The sequence below is a fragment of the Pimephales promelas genome, chromosome 25 (assembly GCF_988280905.1).
Source record: "Pimephales promelas chromosome 25, fPimPro1.hap1.1, whole genome shotgun sequence".
Lineage (NCBI taxonomy): Eukaryota > Metazoa > Chordata > Actinopteri > Cypriniformes > Leuciscidae > Pimephales > Pimephales promelas.
This window is the reverse complement of record NC_142793.1, coordinates 20,299,414-20,325,483: the sequence shown is the minus strand read 5'-3', so window position 1 is coordinate 20,325,483 and position 26,070 is coordinate 20,299,414. Positions and strand designations below refer to the sequence as shown.

General features: G+C 36.6%; 1 protein-coding gene and 1 pseudogene across 3 annotated transcripts in view; one reads left to right on the top strand and one right to left on the bottom strand.

Moving 5' to 3' along the window:
• The window catches only part of grm8b (glutamate receptor, metabotropic 8b), a 126,753-nt gene extending 101,178 nt beyond the window's left edge, over positions 1-25,575 (top strand). For 2 of the 3 annotated variants that reach the window (XM_089127529.1, XM_089127527.1), the window contains 5 exons: positions 634-681; positions 7,064-7,200; positions 9,233-10,168; positions 22,334-22,580; positions 25,012-25,575. In XM_089127529.1, coding sequence (XP_088983655.1) covers positions 634-681; positions 7,064-7,200; positions 9,233-10,168; positions 22,334-22,580; positions 25,012-25,061 — 1,418 coding nt within the window. In that variant the 3' untranslated portion in view covers positions 25,062-25,575. The remainder of the gene's footprint in view (positions 1-633; positions 682-7,063; positions 7,201-9,232; positions 10,169-22,333; positions 22,581-25,011) is intronic. The other variant, XM_089127528.1, reaches the window with a different exon arrangement.
• LOC120469234 (small EDRK-rich factor 2 pseudogene) lies at positions 21,139-21,723 on the bottom strand (annotated as a pseudogene).
• Positions 25,576-26,070: the final 495 nt, after the last annotated feature.

Here is a 26,070-nt window from a genome sequence, read left to right as displayed (position 1 = left end):
CTTTGAAATAAGATCCACAGATATTTGACAAACTGGGAAATAATTTCAACAAAACATATATCTTTTATGCCCTGAGTTATTTTTGTATGCTTGTATAATTTTTGTTAAAGGGGTCATGACATATATGCATATATACTTTACTTAGCAAGTTTCGTAGCTTAAAACACCCTCCTTGTTATAAACAAAGCATTTATATGATATTTGCGGATCTATGACGTCACATGGACAAAAAAATCTTTTTTTTTGAGACATTGACGAATTGTTATACATCATCGCGCCATAGGCCCCGCCCTCTGGCATTTACTTGATTAACGGCTGACGTTTACCTATACTGGATGTGAATGTTGTGTCCAAAGCAACTATAACATTATAATCACTGACGCTGTCTACACTGGATATACAGATGCGTGTCCGTTTTGAGTCTGTCGACAACATGACTGATGTAAGAGTGAAAGACCGTTCGCTTTGACGCGTCCAGGGTAAACAGCTCGTTTGCGTCTTTGTACCAACTTTAGAAGGATCCCAGCATCGGAAACAAGCGTCGGTTTATTTTAATGGCATCTTGGATGTTTGTTCTGAGCATTTTGTTTTTTAAACAAAGCAGAGTTTGTAAAAAAAAACTTTTGTTGACAGATGAAGCACTCATCTGTATTGGATCTGACAGCAGCTGCATCACAAACCGTAAGTAAATGATTTCATAATGCTACTGTAAATTAGGATTTATATGGATAATGTTAGCCAATCATAACTGTGGCCGTTTACGGACAAGCTTTAAACGTGCCGCCCCTTAAAAATGAATCATTTTAGAAAAAGGGTTGAAATTTTTTTTTCAGCATATATATTTCAGTTGTGTGCAAAATAATAATAATAATAATAATTATGTTAAAAGGGATCCTCAAGGAAAATGTTAAAAAAATCCATGTCATGACCCCTTTTAATATTTTGAATTAGATTTTATGTTTGGTTTTTTTTCATTGTAGCTTAAGTTTTAGCAATTTTTATGTTTTTGTATTATAAAAAAAATCCTTTTTTAATTTTAATATTTAACTTAAACTAAAGGATTTTTTTTATTATTTTGCCATTCCATCTAGCTGAAATAAAATGTTTCTATTTTTATTTCAGTTAATGTTTTTTTTTTTTTATTTCAAGAAATGATTTTTTAATGGTTTTAATTCTAGTTTTATTTAAAGATAATAACCCTGCAAATCTGATTAGATCACATTTATGAATGTAATTATGAATAATTAATCAAACTAATCATAATAAATACTAAATCAACATTTGCTAAGAAATAATGAGATAATCAGGAGGTATGTTATGTTTAAATGAGTTGTTTTTAAGACATTATGAAGATTTGGAGGATGAAGAAGATTGCGGGAAGGATTTCATGACTTGTAGGTTGAAACATTGCCAGTTCGCTCCTCAGCATAATGAATGCAAAAGTGTGGCTTGAAGGGTTTACGCCTTTGCACAAACAACGGCGTTAGGGATGTATGTGACCGTAAGCTCACGCTAGTTTGACTGTGCTCAATCATGTGACCATAAATTGTTGATGTTTATGTTCCGTCGGATTCAGTCAAATGTAATTTGTAATGTTTAATTCGTTTGACAAAATGCATTTCAATTGCTGTTTTCGTGTTTTGCATTCATTAACATTTAAAACGGTGTATGTTTGCATGCGTATGTGTGTGTGTGTTCATCTTTACCCTCATCTTAGTGTATGTATTTGTGCATATATGAGCCATCATATTTGTTGAGGATGTGTCACATGATGCACAACTGACATTTCATTTCTGTTTTCTTACATGGAACGCTTGATTGAGTCACTAAGGCATGATTTTTGTTTTTTGTGGCAAACAGCAAAAGGGCCACTTTAATCAAGTCAATGATAAAAGCAGCAGATCTGAGGAGTCGAGCATCAAACCCACAACCTTTATCCCAGAGCTATGACAGCTACTATCGCCAGCAGGCAATTGCCAAGTCAACTGCAATCAGATGCACTTCAGTGGCTTCATATGCTTATTTTTAGATGTGTGTTAGACCTCTGAAGGGAGAGCAGAGCAAAGAAATGAACATGTCTGTCATCATGATCTCCGCAAATGTCTTGTAGTTGTTGTTTTGTACACGTGCTTGCACACTTGTGGTGTAGTGGACAACATATACCCAAGCATAAACCCCTGTACTCTTTCTAATTTTTAAAATTTTATTTACATTTCTTATTTGTACATGTCATTTGTTTTGTTTTCCATATTGAAGTCCCGCCCTACAACACAGTTTTGCAAATGGATGCTGTTTTTAAAGAATATAGTTAGTAGTAGCCAGCCAGTCAGACTGTCTTAATAGTGAGCGATTGATTACAGTGCTGACCTGGAATGTTTTCATTGTGTTTTCATCTCTATTATCGATTTTCTCTTAGTTTCTCTTAGTGAAAGCAGATTATTAAGTATCTGGATAATGGCTGAATAAATGGAGGACAGGGAAAGGACGTTGGATGCTTCTGCTGTGAGCATGTCGACAGCTAATTGTCTTTATAAACAGTGGGAGAATCAATACAGAGAGATGCGTTCAATAAACGGGATTTTGGGCATCTTAGGTTTCTTGAATACGCAATGTCTTATCTCAGTCTTGGAAAAGGGCATCACCACTTCACATCGGACAGCTGAATAATTGATGAATTAACCTTTTGACACGCTCATTTGTTTCTGACATGTAGCTGCTTTGCCTTTAAACCCTGGCATGAGATCATGAGTATAATCTTTGGCCTGATTCATAAGGCCAGACAGCGAGCAGTCATGTGTTGTGCATGCGTATGAAGTTGGATGTTAGGTTGCATGGTGTTGAAGTTTAAGACTTGAGAATTCATACGCCGGTCTTATAGCCTCGTCGGTCGTCTTCTATTATAAACAACGGCTGTATGAAACTAGATTTGATGTCAAGGGATTGTGTTGTGTAAGAGGATATATTTGATTCTACTGTATCAGGTCACTGTAAGGGCAGTGGTCTGGATATTAGTTTCTTCATTCGGTTCTATTTCTTGGTTCGATCATAAGCTGCTTCTTCTGCTCCTGTGAGTTTCTTTTCATTTTGTTCTTTTGGGATTAATCCACGTTATATTTTTATTTTCCATTTGTTTAATTTTATTTTCTGTAGTGAAATGTGACAACCTTTGTTTTATTTTGTAATTTTCTATTTTCCATTTCCATATTTTATCAAATTGATTCTGTTTTATTGTTTTCTCTAAATGTCTCTTAATTTTCATTTTAATTTTGCTATTTTATTTAATTTAATTTTTGCATAGTTAAATTATTTTCCATTGTCAACTTCTTTATAATATATATATATATATATATATTCGTTCTTCTGTTTCATCTTATGGGGCTGATCCTCTAATAAATGTTTATAAATAAATAAATAAATAAATATATATATATATATATATATATATTATAAATATATATATATATATATATATATATATATATATACTTTCTTATTTTCGTTCTTTCTTCGCTTTCTAACTTCATCAGTTAAATGCCCATGATTTGATTTGAAGACTGGATAAACTTGGACAAACTTGTGGATGCATAAAACTCCTTAAAAGAAATGTGACCTCAGAGAAGCAAGCCTTCCTCAACACTATTTTCTTTGAGAAAAGTACAGTATGTGTCCTAAGGTCAAGCCTCAGGTAGTCCTTCTGCATTTCACTTTGGCATAAAGCTCTCAGAAGATGCATAAAACATTCTAATCCAATAGAACGAACCAGCGCAGGGCTCGCAACTCTTCACTTTTGCCAAAAACGCCATGCTAGTGGCAACGGTTCTCAGCGATGTGGTTATTCAGTTGGCTGTGGCCCAAGCCTGGTGGATGGAGACGTACCCTACAGAGATGATCTTTCATGACTGAACGCCCTCCTTAAAGCAAAAACAGTATTTTTTATCATTTACTCGGGCTGTGTTTCAAGGGCGTGAGCGTCTCGAGCGTTCAACTTCTGTTGATTAGGTTAGCACTTCCTGTAAGAGAGCTGGGAAACACACCACTTGAGCATGAGCTCCATCAAATAGCTATTAGAACGAATCTCCCTCGAGTTCGCAAGGTTGTTGAAGGCATTTCACTCATAGGAAATTAAGTAAGATGTAGCTGTTCAAAAGCCCATAACATAAGGGAATTGAGTATCTGGCCGGCCGTATAATAATCAAAGCTGAGACCATGGTTACATTTCAATTTTTTCAGTAACCGTTGATTCCCATTTTTCTATTTTCCGATCCTTTTTGAATTAGTTTTATTTTCAATGTTTTTATTTATTTATTTATTTCTTGGATCTAAAACATCTTTTAAGTCTCCTCAAAGTGTCTTTTCTTTCTCGCTCAGCTCACTTTATCAATGAAATGCCTCAACAAAACTCTCACATGTCTGTTTTTCTCACAGCAAATGAACTAAGATAGTGTTTCAGAAGTATCCTTTATACTCAGAAATCATCCTCTTTTTTTACATTTAGGAATTGTGTATTCAGCCCTAATAATTGAGACTTGAGTTTCCAGGATTTTTTTGGAGCCGTCGCACACTCATAAACTCGTTTTGTTCGCCTTTGTTCTTTTTAAATACAGCACACTCGAGCTGATTCATTGTTGATGCTGAATATTAGCCATAGAGTGTTGTAATGAGAAACATCTTCAGGCAGTGCGCAAGAGTGATTCACTCCACTGCGGATGATATCTGCGGTGCATATACTGTGAAAAGTAATGCCGAGATCAAGCCCAAACTTGTGCCTACACGCCACGCATAAATTACAGTAGGATGGCTCGATGGTTTTCGGCACGTTCCCTCTCCATGTTGTTCTTTCCACAGACCACTTTGAATTACCTCTGTCTAATTGCAAGTCTTAAAAATGAGGTCTAACCTGTGATTAAACCAAGACTTGGCTTAATCAAAACATCTCATCCACCCTCTAATCATTCCTTCTGTATTGTCACAGTGTTCGCGCGAGGCGTTTGGATTGCACTAGAAAAAGGCCACAATCAAGCCGTTGATTAGAGGACGGTCAGTGTCCTGCATCAAGATCAAGAGGCTTATGCCAAATTTATGCAAAAACAGACGCATTGCGCTAGACAATTTATGTGAGGGACAGTGCGTGATCCGTGTTATGTAACTGTTTTTGACTCCTTTTGTCATTTTTTTTAAATAATTATGTTAATCATCTTCCTTATGTTAATGATCTATTACAACTGCATGTTATAAATGCACCCTAAGACTTTTTTTTTTTTTTGCATTTTGTTTTGCTTTTATTTTTTCTTATTTTGTTTGGTTTAGTGTTTTTTGTGTGTTATATTTTACTTTGTTTTGTTGGTGTTTGTTTTGTTTTGTGTTTTGTCGTGTTTTTTCGTGTAAAAAATTGTTGCGATTTTAAAAGACTGTAAAAATGCGACAATAAAAACCTGTTATTTCGTTCATTGATTAACTGTATTAGATCTAACCTTACTTTAGTGTCATCTCTGGTACCATGTAAACTGTTAAATTTATGCACCAGGTTGTTGTTTTTTTTACCGTAAATTTCACTTTTTTACAGTATTGTTTTGCTTTGTTTTGTTTAGTTGTGTTTTTGTAAAAAATTATCGTGATTTTAACGGTAAAAGACGGTACAAATGCTACAGTGAAAAACTGTGAATTGGTTAACAGAACCTTTCCTTACTATATACGGTAAATAACTGTAAAAGATCTAATGGTATATTTCATGTAATTTTACTGTAAAATACTGTTAAATTTACAGTTTTTAAAGCAAAAATTAACAACTCTTTGTACAATTTACAGTGGAAAAAACGTAAATTGACATTCCCACAATTCCCTGCGTGACACTCTGCATTTGATGTATTTTTGTTGAAATAACTTGTTTCTTCATATTCTTTTTCTAATCAGTTATGTACACATGGGTTTATATGACATTTAATGTTGTTAAATTAATGTTTATTAAATTTCATGTGTGTGACCAGGATGGTGTTTAATGTTTCGATATATAACAATATTAAGTTTATTGTGGAAGAGCTGTATTTTGAGCTTCCATATATCATGTGACTCATCACTGTTGTGATTGTTGGTTGTTAGTGTATTACAATGGTACAAAACAGATATTAATACTTCAGTTGGTTGATAATTTAACATTATATCAGAAAATGAAATACGGCTTCTGTAAATTTAAGTTAAGTCTGTAAAACCTTGTTACCGTAAAGTCTTGCTACCGTATTTTATAGGATAAAGTTTTTTTACCGTATTTTTTTTTTTTTTCGTTTTTTTTACAGTGTACCCATATACATTCATTCATTTTACACAGTTTTTCTCTTTGGCAGTACAAATGCACAGTTTTTGTCACACCAATTACAGTGAACTAGATTATCAAAACTGACCATCATCATGAGTATTTAGGGATAACTTTCTTTTATTAGTAATCTCTAACCTTGTCGATGAATCGGCTCGTTTGGCACGCAGTTATCCTGATCATGTGTGAGCAGTGCATGCGTGAGTCTCTGGGTTATCTGATTATTCTGTTGCTCGAGGTGTGTCATTTCCTTGGTGAATCCTCCACAGCTGACTGTGTGCAGGTGTTTTAATAATGCATGATTCCCCATCTCGAGAGATGCTCATTTGATACAAACTCTCCCTCCTCACGAGCCGTTCTGTGTACTGCTGAAATTGCTCATCTGAGACGACTCCTGTAGGCCCGAGAAACCTCACCAGGGCTTTATAATGATGATTTTGTATAATAGCAGACAACAAACGACGAATCCACTCATGCTTTGTTAGCAGTTTAGTAAATTGTTTTGTTCAGAATATGACCCTGATTTCATTTTTAGCTTATTATTGATTGTAATTTATTCACTTTGTTGGTTGAATGGAATTGGAGCATTATGCGTACTTTGTTTATAAAGAAACCCTGATGTTTTTATGTCTCAAGCAATGTCTAATGTGTTTACTGATTCATCTTGGCCACGGGAGACGAGAGCGTCTGATTCAGCATCGCACATGATAGAGAAGTGTTATGACAATCATCATTTTGTTTTATCTTTATGGACAGGAAGTGCCAAGACCCTTGTTGTGTTTAATGAAAATGGAGATGCCCCTGGACGCTATGACATCTATCAGTATCAGATTACAAACAAGTCGGCCGAGTACAGGATCATCGGCCACTGGACGGATCAGCTGCATTTAAATGTGAGTTCGTCCGCATTTTAAAGTGTGCTTAAATTTTTAGAGGCCGCCGATAGTTATTTGCTTTGATAATGATGATTATGGTGCAGATGACTGTCATTATGATTATGGCAATTACACTGTACAATTAGTGGTGTTGAATTAACACCCGTAATTCAGAAGTCATTTTTGTTGTATAGATGTTAAATTAACTGTGAATGTGTTGATACACCCATGATGATTTGCACTACCATTCTAAAGATTGTGGTCAGTATGTTTTTTTTTTTTTGTTTTTTTTTAGAAAGAAATTAATACATTTATTCAGCAAGGATGTATTAAATTGATTAAAAGTGACAAAAGATGTTACAAAAAAATTCTATTCATCAAAGAATCCTGAAAAAAGTTAACACAGAAATATGAAGCAGATCATGTGACCCTGAAGACTGGAGTAATAACTGTTGACAATTCAGTTTTGCCATCCCAGAAAAAAATGACATTTTAAAATATATTAGAATTTAAAACAGTTATGTAAAGTTTTCAAAATTAAATAAGAAAAAAAACAGTAAATTATAATATTATTTCACAATATTACTGTTTTTACTGTATTTTTGATCAAAGAAACCTTTTAAGAACATTTAAGCTTAGCAAATTAATTATATTATATTGTAAATATTTGGATTTTATAGATGTAAAATTAATTGTAGGTGTTGACTTATGTTCTGATTTTGTTTATTTTAACAGGCCATTATAACTATTGTTGATTAATTTAGTCTAATTTTCCATCTTTATCTTTTTAGCATCTCTTAATTAATGTTTAATTTAAAGGAGCTGTTTGTAAGATTGTGGCCAAAACTGGTACTCGAGGTTGCCAGATAGGCTGTAGGATCCAGCATTTTTTTATCCGACACGTTAGTATCTGCAGCTGTGGTAACTAGAGCAGAACTGGCAACCCGAATGCTATAACACTACTGACTCTGTGATTGGTAGATCGGTGGAGGGTGGCGCATCAGACCAAAACACAACATGACAACATCAACATGACAGTTGAGGGCTGAAACTTCACTTTTTAAATGACAATATCCTGGCCATACACTGTTGCCAGTGATATAAGTATTTGAAATGAACATGATTTTTTAATGTCTAGTGACATTTGAGGGCCAATTTATGATTATTTGAAATACATTTCTTTTATCTAAAAGACGTTTTGTCAGTCTGACCTAAAGCCAATATGGCCACCCATGGGGCGGATCTATCTTTTTGCAGGGAGTAGTTCTATGTTAATCTTACTTTTTTATAAACTGCTAATATTAATTGTGAACATCTTCATAAGATGCTGAAAAAGAATTACATTATATACTTGATTAGGTATTACCTCACTTATTAAGGACTTATTTAGTAAGATTATTTTTTTATCATATATTAATTTAAAACTTGTATAATATGACTTGCTGTTTTTGTTTCATTGATTTTTATTGTGTTTATATGATATTTGTCAATATTACATATAGATTATATGGATCATGGACCATTATATGGACATTGGAGCTCAATGTCTAGATTTGCCCACCCCTGAGGTTGAGTCTCGAGATACACATCAGTAATGGTTTTCTTTTTCTAAGGCATGTTTATAAAAGCTACTTAAATGTCCTAATTAAGGACTAAGACCAAATCCTGGCTTAACTTAAGCCCTGTTTGTGAAACCAGGCCTAAAAGTTTTATTTGCTGATCCTATTCCACTCTTGCCTTTGTAAGGGTTAATCCTATAAAATATGGAAATAATAAGGACTTCTCAACTTTCTAGAGTGTTTAATGTTGTTATTTTTATCATGAAAAAGGTCTTCAAAGCATGAAGTCACTCCAAAGGGGGAGATTCTCATATTTCTGAACTCCCTGAAACGCCTCGGTTGTAGTCTCGAGGTTTCTTCCTGACACACCACAATTTCCCACAATCGGGTGTTTTTGAACATTCGAGCTTCAAAAGCAATTCTAGTAGACCCTAAAAACGAAATCAAGACTTCGTATAATGCTTTTTGTTAACTGTGATGTTTCTCTTCAGATGAATGCCATGCAGTGGGCGAGCGGGGACGCAGCGGTGCCCGTGTCTGTGTGTAGCCTGGCCTGCCAGACCGGCGAGCGCAAGAAAGTTGTGAAGGGGGTTCCCTGCTGCTGGCACTGCGAGCGCTGCGAGGGCTACCATTTCCAGGCTAGCGAGTTCACGTGCCAGCTTTGCCCGTACGAGCAACGGCCGGATCAAAACCGCACCGGCTGCCAGCCGATCCCCATCATTAAGCTGGAGTGGCACTCGCCGTGGGCCGTGGTGCCCGTCTTCATCGCCATCTTGGGAATCCTTGCCACCACCTTCGTCGTGGTGACCTTCGTACGCTACAACGACACGCCAATCGTCCGTGCCTCTGGCAGGGAAATGAGTTACGTGCTGCTAACGGGAATTTTCCTTTGCTACGTCATCACGTTCCCCATGATAGCTGCGCCCGGAGTGGCCGTCTGCTCCTTCCGCAGGATCTTCCTGGGTCTCGGCATGTGTTTCAGCTACGCCGCCTTGCTCACCAAGACCAACCGCATCCATCGGATCTTTGAGCAGGGAAAATGCTCGGTCGCGGCGCCGCGGTTCATAAGCCCCGCTTCCCAGCTAGTCATCACCTTCAGCCTCATCTCGGTTCAGTTAATGGGGGTGTTTGTGTGGTTCGTGGCGGACCCGCCGCACACCGTTGTGGATTACGGCGAGCAACGCACGCAGGACCCTGAAAACGCCCGAGGCGTGCTCAAGTGTGACATCTCGGACCTGTCACTCATCTGCTCGCTGGGCTATAGCATCCTTTTGATGGTCACGTGCACTGTTTACGCTATCAAAACCAGGGGAGTGCCGGAGACCTTCAATGAGGCCAAGCCCATTGGATTTACCATGTACACCACCTGCATCATCTGGCTGGCCTTCATACCCATCTTCTTTGGGACAGCGCAGTCTGCAGAGAGGGTGAGTCTATGATGAAGTGCGGTTTTATAGATATATTACAAGTTATGTACGATTATGAGGTAAAGAGGGAAAAAGGTGGCTGCCATGATGAGATCATCTGCGTCCTGTCATGTGATGGGACACCTTTACAGGGGAAATGTTTCTAATTTCCCCATTGCATTGCTGCTGACCTGCATTTTTTAGTTTTGGATACTGGATACCAGAATACTGCATGTTCAAAAGATTTTGTAATCTTACGCTCACCGATGCTGCATCATAAATGCAATAAAAACAGTACTATTGTGATATTAAAATTTAAAAGGTTCTATATTTTAAATTCCTGGGATCAAAGCTGAATTTTGTGTCACATGATCCTTCAGAAATTATTCTGATGTGATGATTTACTCAAGAAGCATTTCTTATTATTGTTGAAAATGCATGTTTTTCAGCATTATTTGATGAATACATTTTTCAAAAGAACAACGTTTTACGTCATTATAAATGTCTTTCCTGTCACTTTTGATCAATTGAATTCATCCTTGCTGAATAAAAGTATTTCTTTCAAAAAAGTACTTAAAAAAACCCTAATGCTGCAAACTTTCCTACATTTTTTTTTATTATTTTGAAAGAAGCAGTGACGAAATGCTACATTGTTTTTGCAATGTTTGCAATGATGTTTGTGCATGCAGTATACATTATATTATTTAATATAATATATAAAATATATTAAACAAAAATAAATATAATATTAATGACATTAATATATTTGTACTATATTTTATATTAGACTGAAAAATATATATTATATAATTTAATAATAAAATGATATATTATACCATATTTTATTTTTATTAGACTGAAAAAAAATATTATAAAATATTATATTATAATGCACAGTTGTATCTATATAAACAAACATCTATAGATATTGTTATACTCATTATTGTCATTATCTGTTTTTACATAAATCTCTTGTTATTGTGAAGTGAACAGTTGAGGATCATCTGTATCATCTCCTCACTGGCAGCTCCATCAGTATACAGTCCTTGTTGGTCTTTTAGGTCTCGGCATCAAAAACAAGCACTCATCTAAGAAATGCTCATTAGCAGATATATGGAGATGATCAAACATGACCTGGAGGAATAGTGCTGCTGTTAATGGGCCATAAATAGAGCGTGCAGCCTCTGTCGGTCCGGGCCAATGTGGGTCTCGTAATGTTGATGACTTCAGAGTTGGACTGTAGGCTGTACCCTCTGTTGTTTCATGCACCGGGGTGTATTTCTGTCCAGTGCTCATTAGTGCTGCCCGAGAGAAGCCAAGATTTAAAACACAGCGACTTCTCCCCACGTCTAAAGTCTGTTGCATGTGTTTTGCCGTCAGATATTGATGTCAAGTGTTATGTTAAAGGATTTGTGCGAAAACTAAAGATTGAAAGCAATATATCTCAAAGAGCTTGACAACACGATTTTTCTCAATATATAACTGTCATAGATGGTGTTGAACTTGCTGACCTAACTGCTTTCTGTTAGCCTAGCGGCACTCTGGAATACTTGATTCTGGTTGTTTTATTTATTTATATTCATTGATATTGTAAAAAAAAAAAATGACGTTGATGTCGAACGTCTCAAAAATGAAGTTTATTACACCATAAGCACCTTGGGTTCACCGGAGTCAGAACGAACCCAGAACATCCAAATCTTAAACCTTTTATCCTGTTACAGTTTACCACTCATATTGTAAATAAAGAATTCTGTCTCAAAGGAGTAGTTCACTTTTAAAAAAACTTTTGCTGATAATTTACTCACCCCCCATGTCATTCAAGATGTCCATGTCTTTCTTTCTTCAGTCGAAAAGAAATTACGTTTTTTGATGAAAACATTCCAGGATTTTTCTCCATGTAATGGATTTCACTGGGAACCAAACGTATGTGAGAATAGCTGAGCTAAGGTGGCAGACTCAAGAAGTTTCAGTCTTTTCAGCATTTTATTACTTTTGTGTTGTTATTTTGGTCGAGAATAGGACGTCAGTGTGTGGAGGTCAAATGGATGTCAAGTTTTTGATGTCAATTTGATTTGCATATATGACCAGTTTTTTGACGTCGATGTTTGATGTGGGAATACAACATTGCCAGTGGGCAATTGATGTTGAAAAGCAGAACCTTGCAGTTCTAGAAATATGGTCTCTGTAGTTTAACTGGTTTTGCTACTTGCGCTGCTACCGTATTTTCATGTCAGAAGACCTTTCTGCTTGCCATGTAGCAAGGTGTCAGTCGCGACATAATTTGGCACCCTTGGCACCCAAATTATGTGGGTTTTTTTAAATATATGAAGAGTTCAGATGCAAAAGCCTCTAAATGCCATTTGAAATTTTCTTCTTTAATGATGATTTTTATCAAACTTGTATATTTAAGTTCAGTAATTTCACTTAAATAACAATTAATAGGTAATTATCATTGCCATTTAAGTGAAATCACTGAACTTAAATATACAAGCTTGATAAAAATCATCATTAAAGAAGAAAATTTCAGGCTTTTGCATCTGAACTCTTCATATATACCAAGGACCCTCAATTATGACGATCCCCTTTGCAATGGGACGGTTGGGACCCCCTCTAAATATTTAAAGGCAGCTATACAGTATGTACATAGTATATGTGTAAAGTCCCATTAATACTGTGAGAGAGTGTTATATTATTTACAATGAACTAATTGACTTTATATGTTGGTACTGTACTAAAGCCAAGTCACATTTATTTATATAGCGCTTCATACAATACAGATTATTAATAATTGTGATGATGTTGAAAATGTATCAATTATGAAACTAGTTCAATTTTAAGATCTACAGAAGGCAATAGTGTAGGGCTGAACGATTAATTGCATTTGCGATAAAATCGCGATATGATGAAACGCGATTTTGTAATCGCAAGAGCTGCGATTAAACTGGTCACGTGACACGAGAAAAGCAGTCTGCAAGATAAAGCATCTGCCACGCTACGCGGTCTGGCGTTCAGAAAAGAACAGTTTATTTTTAATGCATGTGATATTGTGTTATTTATTCTCTCCCCTCCCCAACAATCCTGGATCGATTCAGAGAATTTCAGAATCGAGTCTGAGCTTAGTTTTTAAACACAGATGCGTGATGACGCTGCGCGTGCTTCAGAGAACCGTGTTCTGAATCTGCTTGCTTCTATTTTCTCGCTCTCTCGCTCTCTCTCTCCCTCACTCACACACACACACACGACACCGCTCGAACCTCCCAAAACATAGTAACGTTATTTCATAAAGTTCGGGATTGAACCGAATTACAACATTCGCGGGCTTCATTGAACAGGTTTTGCCGCTTTGCTTGATGTTATAACGTTACACTTGCAGTGCGCGTTCTCTCCCGCGGGAATTTTCCTTACAAATGCTTCAGCATTATTTATGTCTTTTGGAATGAAGTTGGCTTATATATTAAAACCATGAAAATCACTGAAGGCTGCTTTCATTTTAAAATACTAACACGTGCTTTGTGAAGAGCGCTCGTGAATGCGGCCGTGAGCGACTCATGGTTAAATGTACTTGCATGTCAAAATGCTTTTATGACGCGAAATTAATGTAAACACGGTCAGTTATATCTTAAACCAACAGGACAAACCACATTTACAATTTCAAAAGAGATATGTGCATTAGTGTGAATGCAGCTTATCGTATCTAAACTGGGGGGGAAATCACTCCAGCTCTTGAATGAAAAACATTCAGACAGCCTACTTTTAAATACTGAGACCACTCTTTGTTTTTGTTTCTCTTTATTTATTTAGCTTTTATATTTTGAAGCTATATTATTTTATATAGCCTATTTAAAATTTTTGACATGTAATTGGTTTAATTAAATGTTTTTTTTTTTAATATTTATTTTTTAAAGTATGTGTTTTTACACATGTAATTAAATACATATGTTAAGAGTTATTAAGATTAATTAATAAGAAAAAAGTAGATCGGATCATGAGCTATCTAAAGATTCCCATCCCTACTGTACAATGATTTATTGCTTGTCTTTGTCGACTAATACAGAAGGTAAATAACTTTTTTTTAAATCGCATATTAAATCGCAATCGCAATATTGGTTAAAAAAATCGCAATTAGATTATTTTCCAAAATCGTTCAGCCCTACAATAGTGTCATTATTCAGGTCAATTAAGTTCGGTGTTGTTTTATGTCAGTTCAGGAACAATGTTGAGGTAGTTGCAAATTTTGCAAAGTTAAATATTTTTGTAAAATTAAAATATTATATAAAATTATTGACTATATTAAGTGTGTTGTTAGATTATTTAATGTGTGTGCATGCGTGCGTGTCCGGCCTGGTAAACCCTACATAATTGGGACAAAATGTCCCTACAAAGATGGCAATATCCATAATCCTTGTCCTTGTTGGGAATTTCTTTGGTCCCCATAAGGAAAACAGCTTATAAATCATACTAAGAAATGTTTTTTTGAAAATGTAAAAACCCAGAAAGTTTTCTGTGATGGGTGTGTTTAGGGGTAGGGTTAGGTTAAGGGGATAGAATATACAGTTTGTAACCATTATGTCTATGGAAAGTTCCCATTTAACATGAAAACACAATTTTCACAAATAGTTTTTCTATGGATTATATAATAGGTTTGTGTGTGGATGCTTGTGTGCACAAATAAATACCCCAGTTTGAAAACCTCTGCCCTAAAGAGAATCGTCATCTACTCATCTCATAAAAATGAGTACATATTGCGATAATGACTGCTAACCGTGTTATTCATTGCATATTTGAATCATTTCCTTGCTTTCCTTCATTTTGTGATTGTGTGTGTACATTTAGCCACCTGTATTTTTGAGACCAGTGGTGTGCTACACTCTTCTGCTGCTGAGCAGTGACATTTTGAAGGCAACACACCTGTGAAAAGGCTGACGTGGTGTCGAATCCAGTTGTGCATGCAACACAGATTTAGCTCACGGAGCGATCCAACATAGTAATTAGCAAAGGGGATTTTAAGCACATTGACATTGATCGAGTTTTCCCACTTACAATGTTCCCGGCGTGTGACGTGCCTGAGGCTCATTGCAATAGATTATCCCTTTGGAATGTTTCCCTTGCAGACAAAATACCTGCCAATCAGCTAAATGTTTTGTAATCCATTGTGCCAACCTTTTGAAAATGATGGGGGAAGCAGCTCCATATTCAACTCAGCATGCGTTTCAGAAAATTCTGCCCCTCGAGATAAAAGCTTGAAAATTTGATACCGTCACATGCCTACACAGCATCCCACCAACATTTAGATGGTTTCTTTAAGAGACTTTACATTTAAATGAAGCCCCAAATATTCAGGTGTTCTCATGTTTACCATTGTTCAGCACATTTTTGTGTGTGAAATCCGGTCATTTCAATAGAAATCCATGCAATTACACTGTAAAAAAATATTGTTGGTTTAACTTAAAAAAAGTAAGTAACCTGGTTGCCTTAAAATTTTAAGTTCATTGAACTGGAAAAAGTGAGTTAATACAATGAAGGAGATTAATTTAATAATCAGAAACTCAAAATAATAAGTTATCTCAACTAAATAAATTATTATTGATTTGACAAAAAAAATATGTTGTGATAACAAATCTTGAAAATATTTTTTTTACAGTGAAAGATTGCTCCATGCAGATTTCACAAGTTCAAGTTGGTCCCTTTGATTTGCCACAGAAAACTGCTTGGTTTAAAAGTTACTTTCTTAGTGATGGCAAACAAGGTTAAGCATCTAACTTTTTCAAAACCACACACATTCGATCACATTTACTGTTCAGCTACTTTTTACAGGTGAAATTCAGTAATTATCAAAGGAATCCACGCATTTAGGAAAAAATCCCCTTAGTGCAAAGTTGACCAACAGAAAGCTGCTTGGTTTAAAAGTGAAAATTTCACTGACATTTCGCTAAACATTAGCCCTAATGTCCAAAAATCTTACATTAGATCTGCTAGCAATACAAGCTCAGAAATATGTCAGAACGTAGTTCATTATCCAAGATGTGAGAACTGCATTTTCAGTTTAGCACCCCACAAGGGGTGCTAAAACGCCATTTGTCTTCTTCTACAGTCAGGTTTGTTTCAGGTTTGTTAGTGTCACATCTATCCGATGTGTTGGTCTAGCATTTGTGTCTCTGATTGCATACAGTATGTTACTGGCTAGAAAATGCGACGCAATTATAGTTATACTCATTTAATTATATTGGTTTTTCACTGAGCCTGATTTTGCATAACATTTTTGATAATCATATCATGCTTTTTATCCTATATTTAGTACAAAATGTCAAAATCTTCCTCTCAGCTTTTCTAACGTTTAATTATCATCTGTTAGATAGCATATCTCATTTAGATTAGCATAAGTGAGTTATAATAGGCTATTTTTACTCAGTGATGTGGCTCCACATACACGGGGGATTAGCGAAAGCACAAATTGTAACATAAAAGCACTCTAGCATACATTTTGAGAAACAAACACTGTGAAAACAAACGTGGTAAACAGCTGGCCCTCGGGGTGGAATTAAATTAAAAGTTACGTAAAAGAGGAAATTGTTTCCCTCCGTTTTTTCATTCCTCCGCAAGACTGAGTCCAAATGGAAAGAAATCTGCCGAGCGTATTTCCCGTTTCCCTTATCTCTCACAGGCTTATTTCTTTCGCCCTCACTGATGTTAAAAAGATTATTGCAATAAGCCACTGCAATATGAGGACACAGATATGAGTATTTTATTGAGGCATGTCTCCTTTATTCACATCTCCTCACTCTGTGCTCATTAAAACCTCCAAGTTTCTATACATCTATGCATGGCTTGTAATTTGAACCTTATTCGCGTCTCCACGTTTCTGCTTATTTTCTGAATTAACGGCCTCATTTCTTCAGCATGCTTGTGCATTTGCTCATTGATGGGGACCGATTGTGCATTTAGTATTGGGACTGCTTGTGTAAGAAGGAACTACGTATATCCATTGGTTTCTGTCGGTTCCCTCACTTTGCACTCCAGTACTTTTGAATTGAGGGGAACAGATGAAAAGATGAGGAAAGGATGCCTGCCGGGGGTAATCAGAGTAGATGAGTCATCTGCAGTTTTACAGACATTTTGAATGAGTTCCAGTTTATATATAGTTGCTTGTGTTTATCCGTTCACCAGTCGCATGCTGTGGCATTGATTTTTAAACCACTTAAGCTCCCCAAAGATCTTTAGTTAAATGGAGTTTACTTCTTCGCATGGCTTTTTTAAGCGCGTTTTCTTTTTTTACCCCTGCTGTTTTGGTGCTACTGACTGGCGCTGTGAATTACAATAGGCACATAAACACATACACAAGTGATTTTCAGGACACACTATAAGGATATGTGATGCATTCTTGATGTATTTCAGCTAATTTTATATAATTTTAAAATTAAAAATATCAAATTAAAGCGACATTCGTTGGATTTTAATGTTTGTGTGTGGAGATGTCTGCACCTGTTAGTAATGGATACATCTGAAATACATATATATTCACAGCGACATACAGATAAAAAATGCTACGACAAAAGCGCTTCATCCTAGTGGTAAAAGACACTGGGAAATACTGCAAAGAAAACTTTTAGATTTCACATTCCACATTGACAAGCGCTTATGTGAGGGGGTTAAAGCCCGGAAAACACCAAGCCGACGCCAACGAACTAGCACTGATGAAAGCAGACTTTGTTGTCGCCTCTTGTCCGCTCTCGTCGAGGTAAAAAGCTGCACTTGAACACACCGAGAGAACTGCAGCTGACTGTCAGCGTTCTGCGCCTGCGTTTAATGAGCCAACTGTCTATTTCTGCAGATATATTAGTCTATATTCGTCATTCAAAAAGTTATATGACGTCTTGGGACGTCTTTTGACCATACGTCAACATCCGCCTTTTTAGGGTCCCCTTAAACGTCGGTTAGATGACGTTATTATCGGATCCTAACCCAACCCCAGACTTAGAAACCTACCCCTAAACCAACCTACCCCGTCACCTAAAGGTAAAGCGTCAGTTGTATGACGGCCCGGGATCGTCAACTAATCGACGTTAAAGGGTACCCTAAAAAGGCAGATGTTGACGTATGGTCAAAAGACGTCCCAAGACGTTAGTTATTTGACGACTTGGGATGAGACTGTGTTAGGAAAATCGACGCTGCCGGCTGCAGATACACATAACGTAAACAAAGCAGTGTGTGCTTACCGTTTTGAATATCAATCCTGCTAAACACTTTTTTTATTCCACTCTGCTCATGTTAATATTGAAATATTCGCCAAGGAACACTCAGGTTAGAAGACGTAACATAAGAACAGGCCTATATCTTTACCGTTTTGATTTCTTTGCTTGCTGTTTTGCTTTTACTCTCGTGCACTGACTTTTTCACTAAGCTGAACAGCCAATCAGAGTTCTCAGTTTTCCCAACGGCCCGACGCCGATTCAACATGTCGAATCGGGCGAAACAAAGCTGACAAGGACTATTTTCAGCCAACGGCACGGAACTGTGCGTATCACGAGGAAACTTAGTTTGCCGACACACAAAATCTGCCAGACGGCCGACCTCACACATAACTTCTGGAGAAAAATTGTGTTTGTGCAAATTGAGTACACTTTTTTCTTTTACTGTAGCATACACTAAGTAAAGAGTAAACTAATATCAAGTGTTTTTTTTTACACAGCTAGTACTAATGTAACAGGTCCTACTCAAACTGCTCCGAGCGGGATTTGATCCGTGGTCTCTGGTGTGGGAAGCGGGCGCGCTAAAAAACTTGCTAAAGCCCAGAGGAGGTTTACACGCACCGCTCTTACTGGCCTACGTCCATTACACTCACTCCCGGTCCCGGCCATCCGGGTCACGGCACCAAATTTAACGTCCTACTCAACCCACTCCAAGCAGGATTCGAACTACAGTCTCCGGCATGGGAAGTGGGTGCACTAACAAGGACACTTATGACTATAGCTGCTAACATCAGTCGCTAGGATGCCTCTTGAGGCCAGGGGAGTGAGGTTTGCAACTACATGTCAACTAACTCTCAGTAGATTATTAGTAGACTGTTGGGTTTGGGTTAGAATAAATTTTACGTGTACACATACATTTATTCTACTAACCCTAACCTAACAGTCTACTAATAAGTTAGTTGACATGTAGTTGCAAAGTTACCTATAGTCAGTAGAATGTCTAAAGTGGACCATTTTGACCCAATTTTTCCTCTCCTCTAATTTTTCCCCCTCTCCATAGATATGACATTTGACATGGCGCGAAAAAATATCCTTTTAAAGTCATTTGGTGGCCTTTAACGCCTTTAAAACCAGCAGCTTTCAGAGTAGCTCAACCAGGGGTGTGTTCCCCATATTTGCTGATTAACTATCACAGAAGCATTGTTGGAGAAACTAACAAAATAGTCTCCCGTAAACAGGCGGTTCATTCACTCAGCAGCTTTTTCCACAACGTTATTTCTCTGGGATGCTGCTGTATAGCGAAACATGGCACCTGAAGACTACTTCACTGTTTTTAGTTTCTTCCTGTTTTAATTGAGGATTGATTAATCTTGGGTTCCCTAGTATATCTTTCTCCAGAGTCCCTTTTGCACATGCACTCTCATTAAAAAACAGCGCTGATTGTTGACATGCTAAAAGATATGGATTTAAATTTGTATATATATAACACTGCATGTTGTCTTGCTTCTTTTGCCCAAGAGCAAGATCTTTCAGTACATATCCACGTCATCTTAACAAGAAACTATGCTTTTAATCACGGGTCGAGAGCTGTAGAACCACCCACACAAGTTTGCAAATGTTCATTTGAACTATGGTATCAAGAAATGCTGAATTGTTGAACTATGTACTTAATAAAGACTGAACTTGCAACCATATTTGCCTAACAATGCTTTTTGGAAACGCACCCCAGGCTGAATGACCAGCAAGCAGTTTAGCACATTTCTCCCTGCTGGGGGTCCAGCTAAAATACATTATCATTCTAGAAGAAATGCTGAAGTGCTTCTTTGATTTAAAATGCAGTACCTCAATTGCCACAACCACTACAGTATGTTGGTAGTTTCTCCCATTTATTTTTCAGCGGGAGGCCTTCCTTATGCTATCCGGCAGTTTGGAGACTTACACAAAAGAGTGGTGGTACTGGGGTCACAAGGTTAGACTTCAAAAGGAGATTCAGTACTATGCGCAGTCACATTTTCTTGACAGGATGGCAGTGCTCTGTTGTCTGGGATAGACAGTACATGAAATCCTCTGCTGATGTGTTTACCTCTTTGCCCACGTCAGTACTAAGCAATCCAGTTAATTTGATTTTAGTCTTAACTAAGGAGTAGTATGGAATAACACCTTCCTGCGGTGCTCTAGATTCTCCACTCCTGACCTAAAAACCTCGGCTCATTCATTCTCAGCACCTTAATATAAATGTTAGGAGCTTTATCATCTGCTTCACCCACAGCAGGCATATGTTATCATTTACTGCTCGTTAGCTTACTGATCACTCGCACCCAAGGTAAGGAAAGTAGTAATATATTTGTTAGGAAAGTTAGCCATTTATCAAACTCTTAGACATCGCCATGGATAAATCAACTTTTTAAATTGTCTTGCTCTGGACGTATGGTTGCATCTGAGGTTTGTGAATTTGTAAACATTAGCATAATTGAAATTGTTTCGATATGTGAATAAATGTTGAATGGGATTTGACTGGATTGTGAAAAGTGTGCCAAAATTGAGTGATACGTGATCCTGAGGTTACATTAACTAGCAATAATTAGCTTTGCTGCGTTAGCTACGTAGCTACATTAGCATCTGAACAAATCCCTAACCCAAATTTGGTGCACAACTCATCCCTCACAAGTGCTACGGAATGATATATCAAATTGTGTGGTTTGAAGGAGGATCCTGGTTCGGTCCTAGAAACAAGGGGCTAAGTTTTTTTTGTTGTTTTTTTTTTTTTTTTTAGTATTATAGGGATAACATTTTAATTGGTAGGTGTCCATTAAAATGTACATTTTTATTAAGAAGGGCACTTTATACAAAAATACAAGATTACAAGTCCAGTCCAGACATTTTGAGACTCCCATTTATTTGGGCTTGCTCGGATTATTTGAACATAAGAAACTCTCTCCTCCTCCATAGCTGAACACAAATCATTATGTACTGTAAGGTTGATATGCCCTTTCAAGCACATTATGGAGTTTGGGATGAAACATTAAAGAATCAAACTCTCCACATCTACACAATGAAAGATATTTTTTTTCTTGACAAAAGGAAAAAAGATCTTGGATGCCATGTCGGTCACAACCCCATACACTGGTTATTTGGCTTTAGGGTCTCCTTTCTCGTTTGCCTTTTTTTGTTTCTGCTGCATGATTTCAGCATCTCTTTGCTTACGAGCAGCTGCTGAGAGGCCATCTTCATTTCACTTCCCCTTGGTATTATCAGTTTGCTTCTTAGCATTCTTTAGACGGGCAAGCTCACGCTGATTTCCCCTCGTCATGATCGCTCTTTTGTTGTCGCCGGAGCGCAAAGCTCAACCAGGCGTTACCTCTTGTACTTGTGTGATGGCTGGCGGACCCGAGTCCAACAAGGGGCTAAGTTAATGAAATAATTAAAGGGTTAGTTTTCCCAAAAATCAAAAATTCCCAAAATTCTGTCAGTATTTACTCACCCTCATGTTGTTCTAACCCTGTAAGACCTTCGTTCATCTTCGGAACACGAATTTTCGATTAAATCTGAGAGCTAGATCGCTCCTGCATACTAGTCCATAGGCTTCTTGAGGGATTGAAACTTGCCGTCCTTAAAAAGTTATTAAAGACTTCTTTAAAATAGTCCAAGTGACTTCAGGGGCTCAATCTTAACTTTATCAAGCGACGAGAATACTTTTTGTGCGCAAAAACAAACAAAAATAACAACTTTATTTCAACTATTCACGAAGGTCTTACAGGGTTGGAACAACATTAGGGTGAGTAAATACTGAGAGAATTTTCATTTTTGGGTGAACTATCCCTTTAACTCAGATAACAAAATGAATTCAAAGTAGTAAATAATTTTGATATTAATTTATTTTGTTACATTAAAAATAAGAAAATATGGTTTTGCGTTTCATTAGAGATTGTCGCCTATAGGGCGGCGCACTTTTATTGCCGTATTGTAACTTTGACATCACCCTTTTCTTTTCTCACTCTAGATGTACATTCAGACAGCCACACTGACCGTCTCTCTGAGCCTGAGTGCGTCTGTGTCTCTGGGGATGCTTTACATGCCCAAAGTGTACATCATTATCCTGCACCCGGAGCAGAACGTGCCCAAACGCAAGCGCAGCTTCAAGGCCATCGTCACCGCTGCCACCATGACAAACAAGCTGAGCCAGCTGGCCAGTGACCGGCCCAATGGAGAGGTGAAAACCGAACTCTGTGAGAGTGTGGACAATAGTAGTGAGTACAGTCTTTTTTAACATGCACACTTTGTTATAATGATAATGTGGAACATGGGTCAATGACATGGGTCAATTTTAAAAATACATAAAAAATGCAAATCATGCACTGTAAAAAATGATCAGTTGACTTAACTTAAAAAAAGTATTAAAGTCCACACATAATTTAAATTTCGCATAACTTATTTTTTTCGATTACACTACAGTTTATTTACTTAATTTTAAGGCAATGGGTTTCCTCACTTTTAATACAACTGATAACTTTTTTTCAGTGTGTCTTTAGTTTGTGTATTGAAATGTATTTAGATATTTTGGGGGGCATAAATTATAAAGAAAAAACCGAGATATACAATATAATATTTTATTTTCCCTTTTGACAACAATGTTTGAAGGCCCAACACTCCTAGTTTCTGTAAATGAAGTTTTATTGGTATTATTTAAGTTTTTAATTCTTTTAAGCAATGGATTTATGGGACTTTTTCTTAAACAATTTTCACTTATAATTTTTACCAGATTAGGATTGGTTTTTTCACGTGCTGCACAAATATTTATTGATTAATAATTCGTCATTTCAATATATTTTTGACAAATAACGAGTGCATTAAAAAATGCATTAAAAATGTATTCAATGTGTGTAAGGGAAATAGTATTACTTTTTACTTTGTGGTTGCACCACATGACATTTTTAGAGTCCTTTAAACAATTATTGTTAATAAATAAAACCAACATGAATAAAGAGAATACAACTTGACACATTGTTTTTTTAAACTAGATTTAAATAAAAATCTCTTTATTAATGTCATTGACCCACATACATTACATTCATATATTTAACAAAGTAAATCTACAGTATAATTGTCACTATTCCTTTAATAGTGTGAATGACCTGTGTGCTAATGAACTGTTAACTTCGTTGCTGCTAAAATGTTCACATTGGTTACTCCCGTTGGCATTTATCTTGTCATCTGAAGCTTTTTATTATGAGGAAATGAAACAGATAAGTGCATTCACTAGAGGATCATTGCTAATTCATTAGCTATGCTGCATGCATTGTCTGACGCTAACACTAGATCTCTTATAAAAATCTGACTGCAAGCTCACGGAAACAGCCTGTACTTCAGCAGCCAGTGTGGTGTTACTGTACCTTTTACATGAAGGATCCGATCATTAACCAGGGCAAGGGCAGCACACACGGGCCCACATCATGTGCAGACAGACCCTCACTAATGTGCCATGACCCCTCGGCTAAAGGGCTCTAACACTGGGCCAGTTCATAATGAGAGTCAAATGTACCATGTAATGAATGTAGAGACTACCATTTAGAGGACAAACACGTTTTGGTGTTTCTCACTGCAGTTTTACTATGTCCGATTTTGTAAACAACATTCAAGTATGCTAATCGGTGTTGTTGTGAGTCAGTTTTGTACAGGTATTAGTCATTAGTAGTAATATGGGCCCATAATTGAAGTGTAAAAGTGCGGTCACATTAGCTAGTATGAACTATGAAGCACCGTTCGCACAGAAGGTGCTTTTCCCTATTAATTCTATGGTGGTTATGACCCTGAATGTGACTGAATATTGAGAAATGAAGGTTGAAAATTCTGACATTACTAAATGACCCTGATGTCATTCTAACACAAAAGAGATTTTGTTGCTTTTTTGTGCAGTTTCAAGATTTCAAGCTTCAAATATGGTATAAAAGCACCATAAAAGAGCTTCATATGACTAGTATAGTCAAATCCTCTATAGACACAACAAGACTGAAATTCAAGTCGTTTTCCACTGAAAATCTTCTTTGGGAAACACTGCTGTGCCGGATCAATACAAATGAATCATTCCAACCAAAAGAATGATTTGTCTTCAAAGTTTCAGTCTGTTTGTCATAAAGCTATCAAAAGACTTAGAATATGGGCAATTTCTATGATTTTTTTGCTGCTTTTTTATCATTTTAGAGCCTGACGGTCCCAGTTCTCATTCACTTTCATGACATTGAGTGGCCAAAATTCACCTTTTGAAAAGAGAAACTCGAACGGGTTTCATGAAGGTTGAGTGATGCATATTTTCTGTTTGAGTGAATAATGTCTGAAATTAGGGTTCGTTTCGATTTTAATTTAATTTTGAAGCATGCCATGAATTCTTTTTTGAATGACTTTTCACAACTCAAAACCTTTTCTGCAAAAAGGGCACAAGGTAAAAGCATCACAAAAGAGTGTTATTACTTTCTCAATTGTTTTCTTCCTACTTTTAAATGAAAGGAAGCAGCGAAATCATTTTCAATGAAACAAAGTGAGAATTTTATCCTCATGGTTGCAGAGCTACGTTCAGAATCTAGAAGTTCCCCAACTTACTCTACTATTCTCCCATCTCTTTATGTGACATTTGTGTCTTCTGATACACAGCAGTCTTCTTTAACTGACCATTTTCATTTCCAGCACCGTCCACAAAAACAACCTACGTCAGCTACACCAATCATGCCATATGACTGCACATCCTGAAAATGGGTTGGCATGGATCCGGCAGGCTCCAACAAAACAGGATCCAATGACTGAAACCCAAGCATGAGACATCAGTGTTGTTTGTGGACAAGAGGATGGACTCTTGGATTTTTTTTCCCTGGATATTTTATAAGAAAGCCTAGGCGGACATCCAAAAAATGGAGACAAAAGCTGCCATTTACGTGGGCAGCTAATAAAACGAGACACTGGCAAAGGGGTAAGAAAAAAAATACATAAAGTTTAAAGAAACAGAACAAATATTGGAGTCGACCATGTTACATGTTATTCTAATTGTAAGTATTTTGTGGTTGTGAAAAATTTTTCATTCTTTGTCCCACAGTGTCAGACCTGCATTTGGAAAAAAATGCGTTTGTCTCTTGTATTGGGTACTCTGGTCTATAACCTTGGGTTGTGAGTGTGCAAATGCCATGTTGGAAGCATGCCGATTCAACTTTTTATACAAATAATTTATTTATAATAAAGGAATGTTTTTGAAATGTGGTGGGTGTTTGGACATTTATGTTTTTGGGGATGAAACTATGTAATACGTAATTCACAGTAGGGCTTCAACTAACAATTATTTTCATTATCGATTAATCCATTGATTATCTGTGATTTCATTTTTTTAATAATAAAGTTGTCCAACAACTCATATTTTATCAAAATGAATATTTTAGTCAACGTTATTGTGCTTCAGTAACCAATATGTTGTGGATTCTTCTTCTTTTGTTTTATAATAGTATTTCATTGACATCAGAGACATCAAACAAATGCCTCTAAAATCGTGTTTGGATATGCGCATTTTTTAAATCCGGCACATCTTGTCGTAATTCATCGGTTCTCATGTCTAACAGTGCTTTTTTTGGACTGATTCTCACATAGTATAACTTGTGTTTCACAGTATTTATTATTATTTTAGCTATATATTCCCTGGTCACTTTATGCTTAAATTGTATGGAAAAGAGCAGCATGGACATTCTGTGAAATATGTTTTTT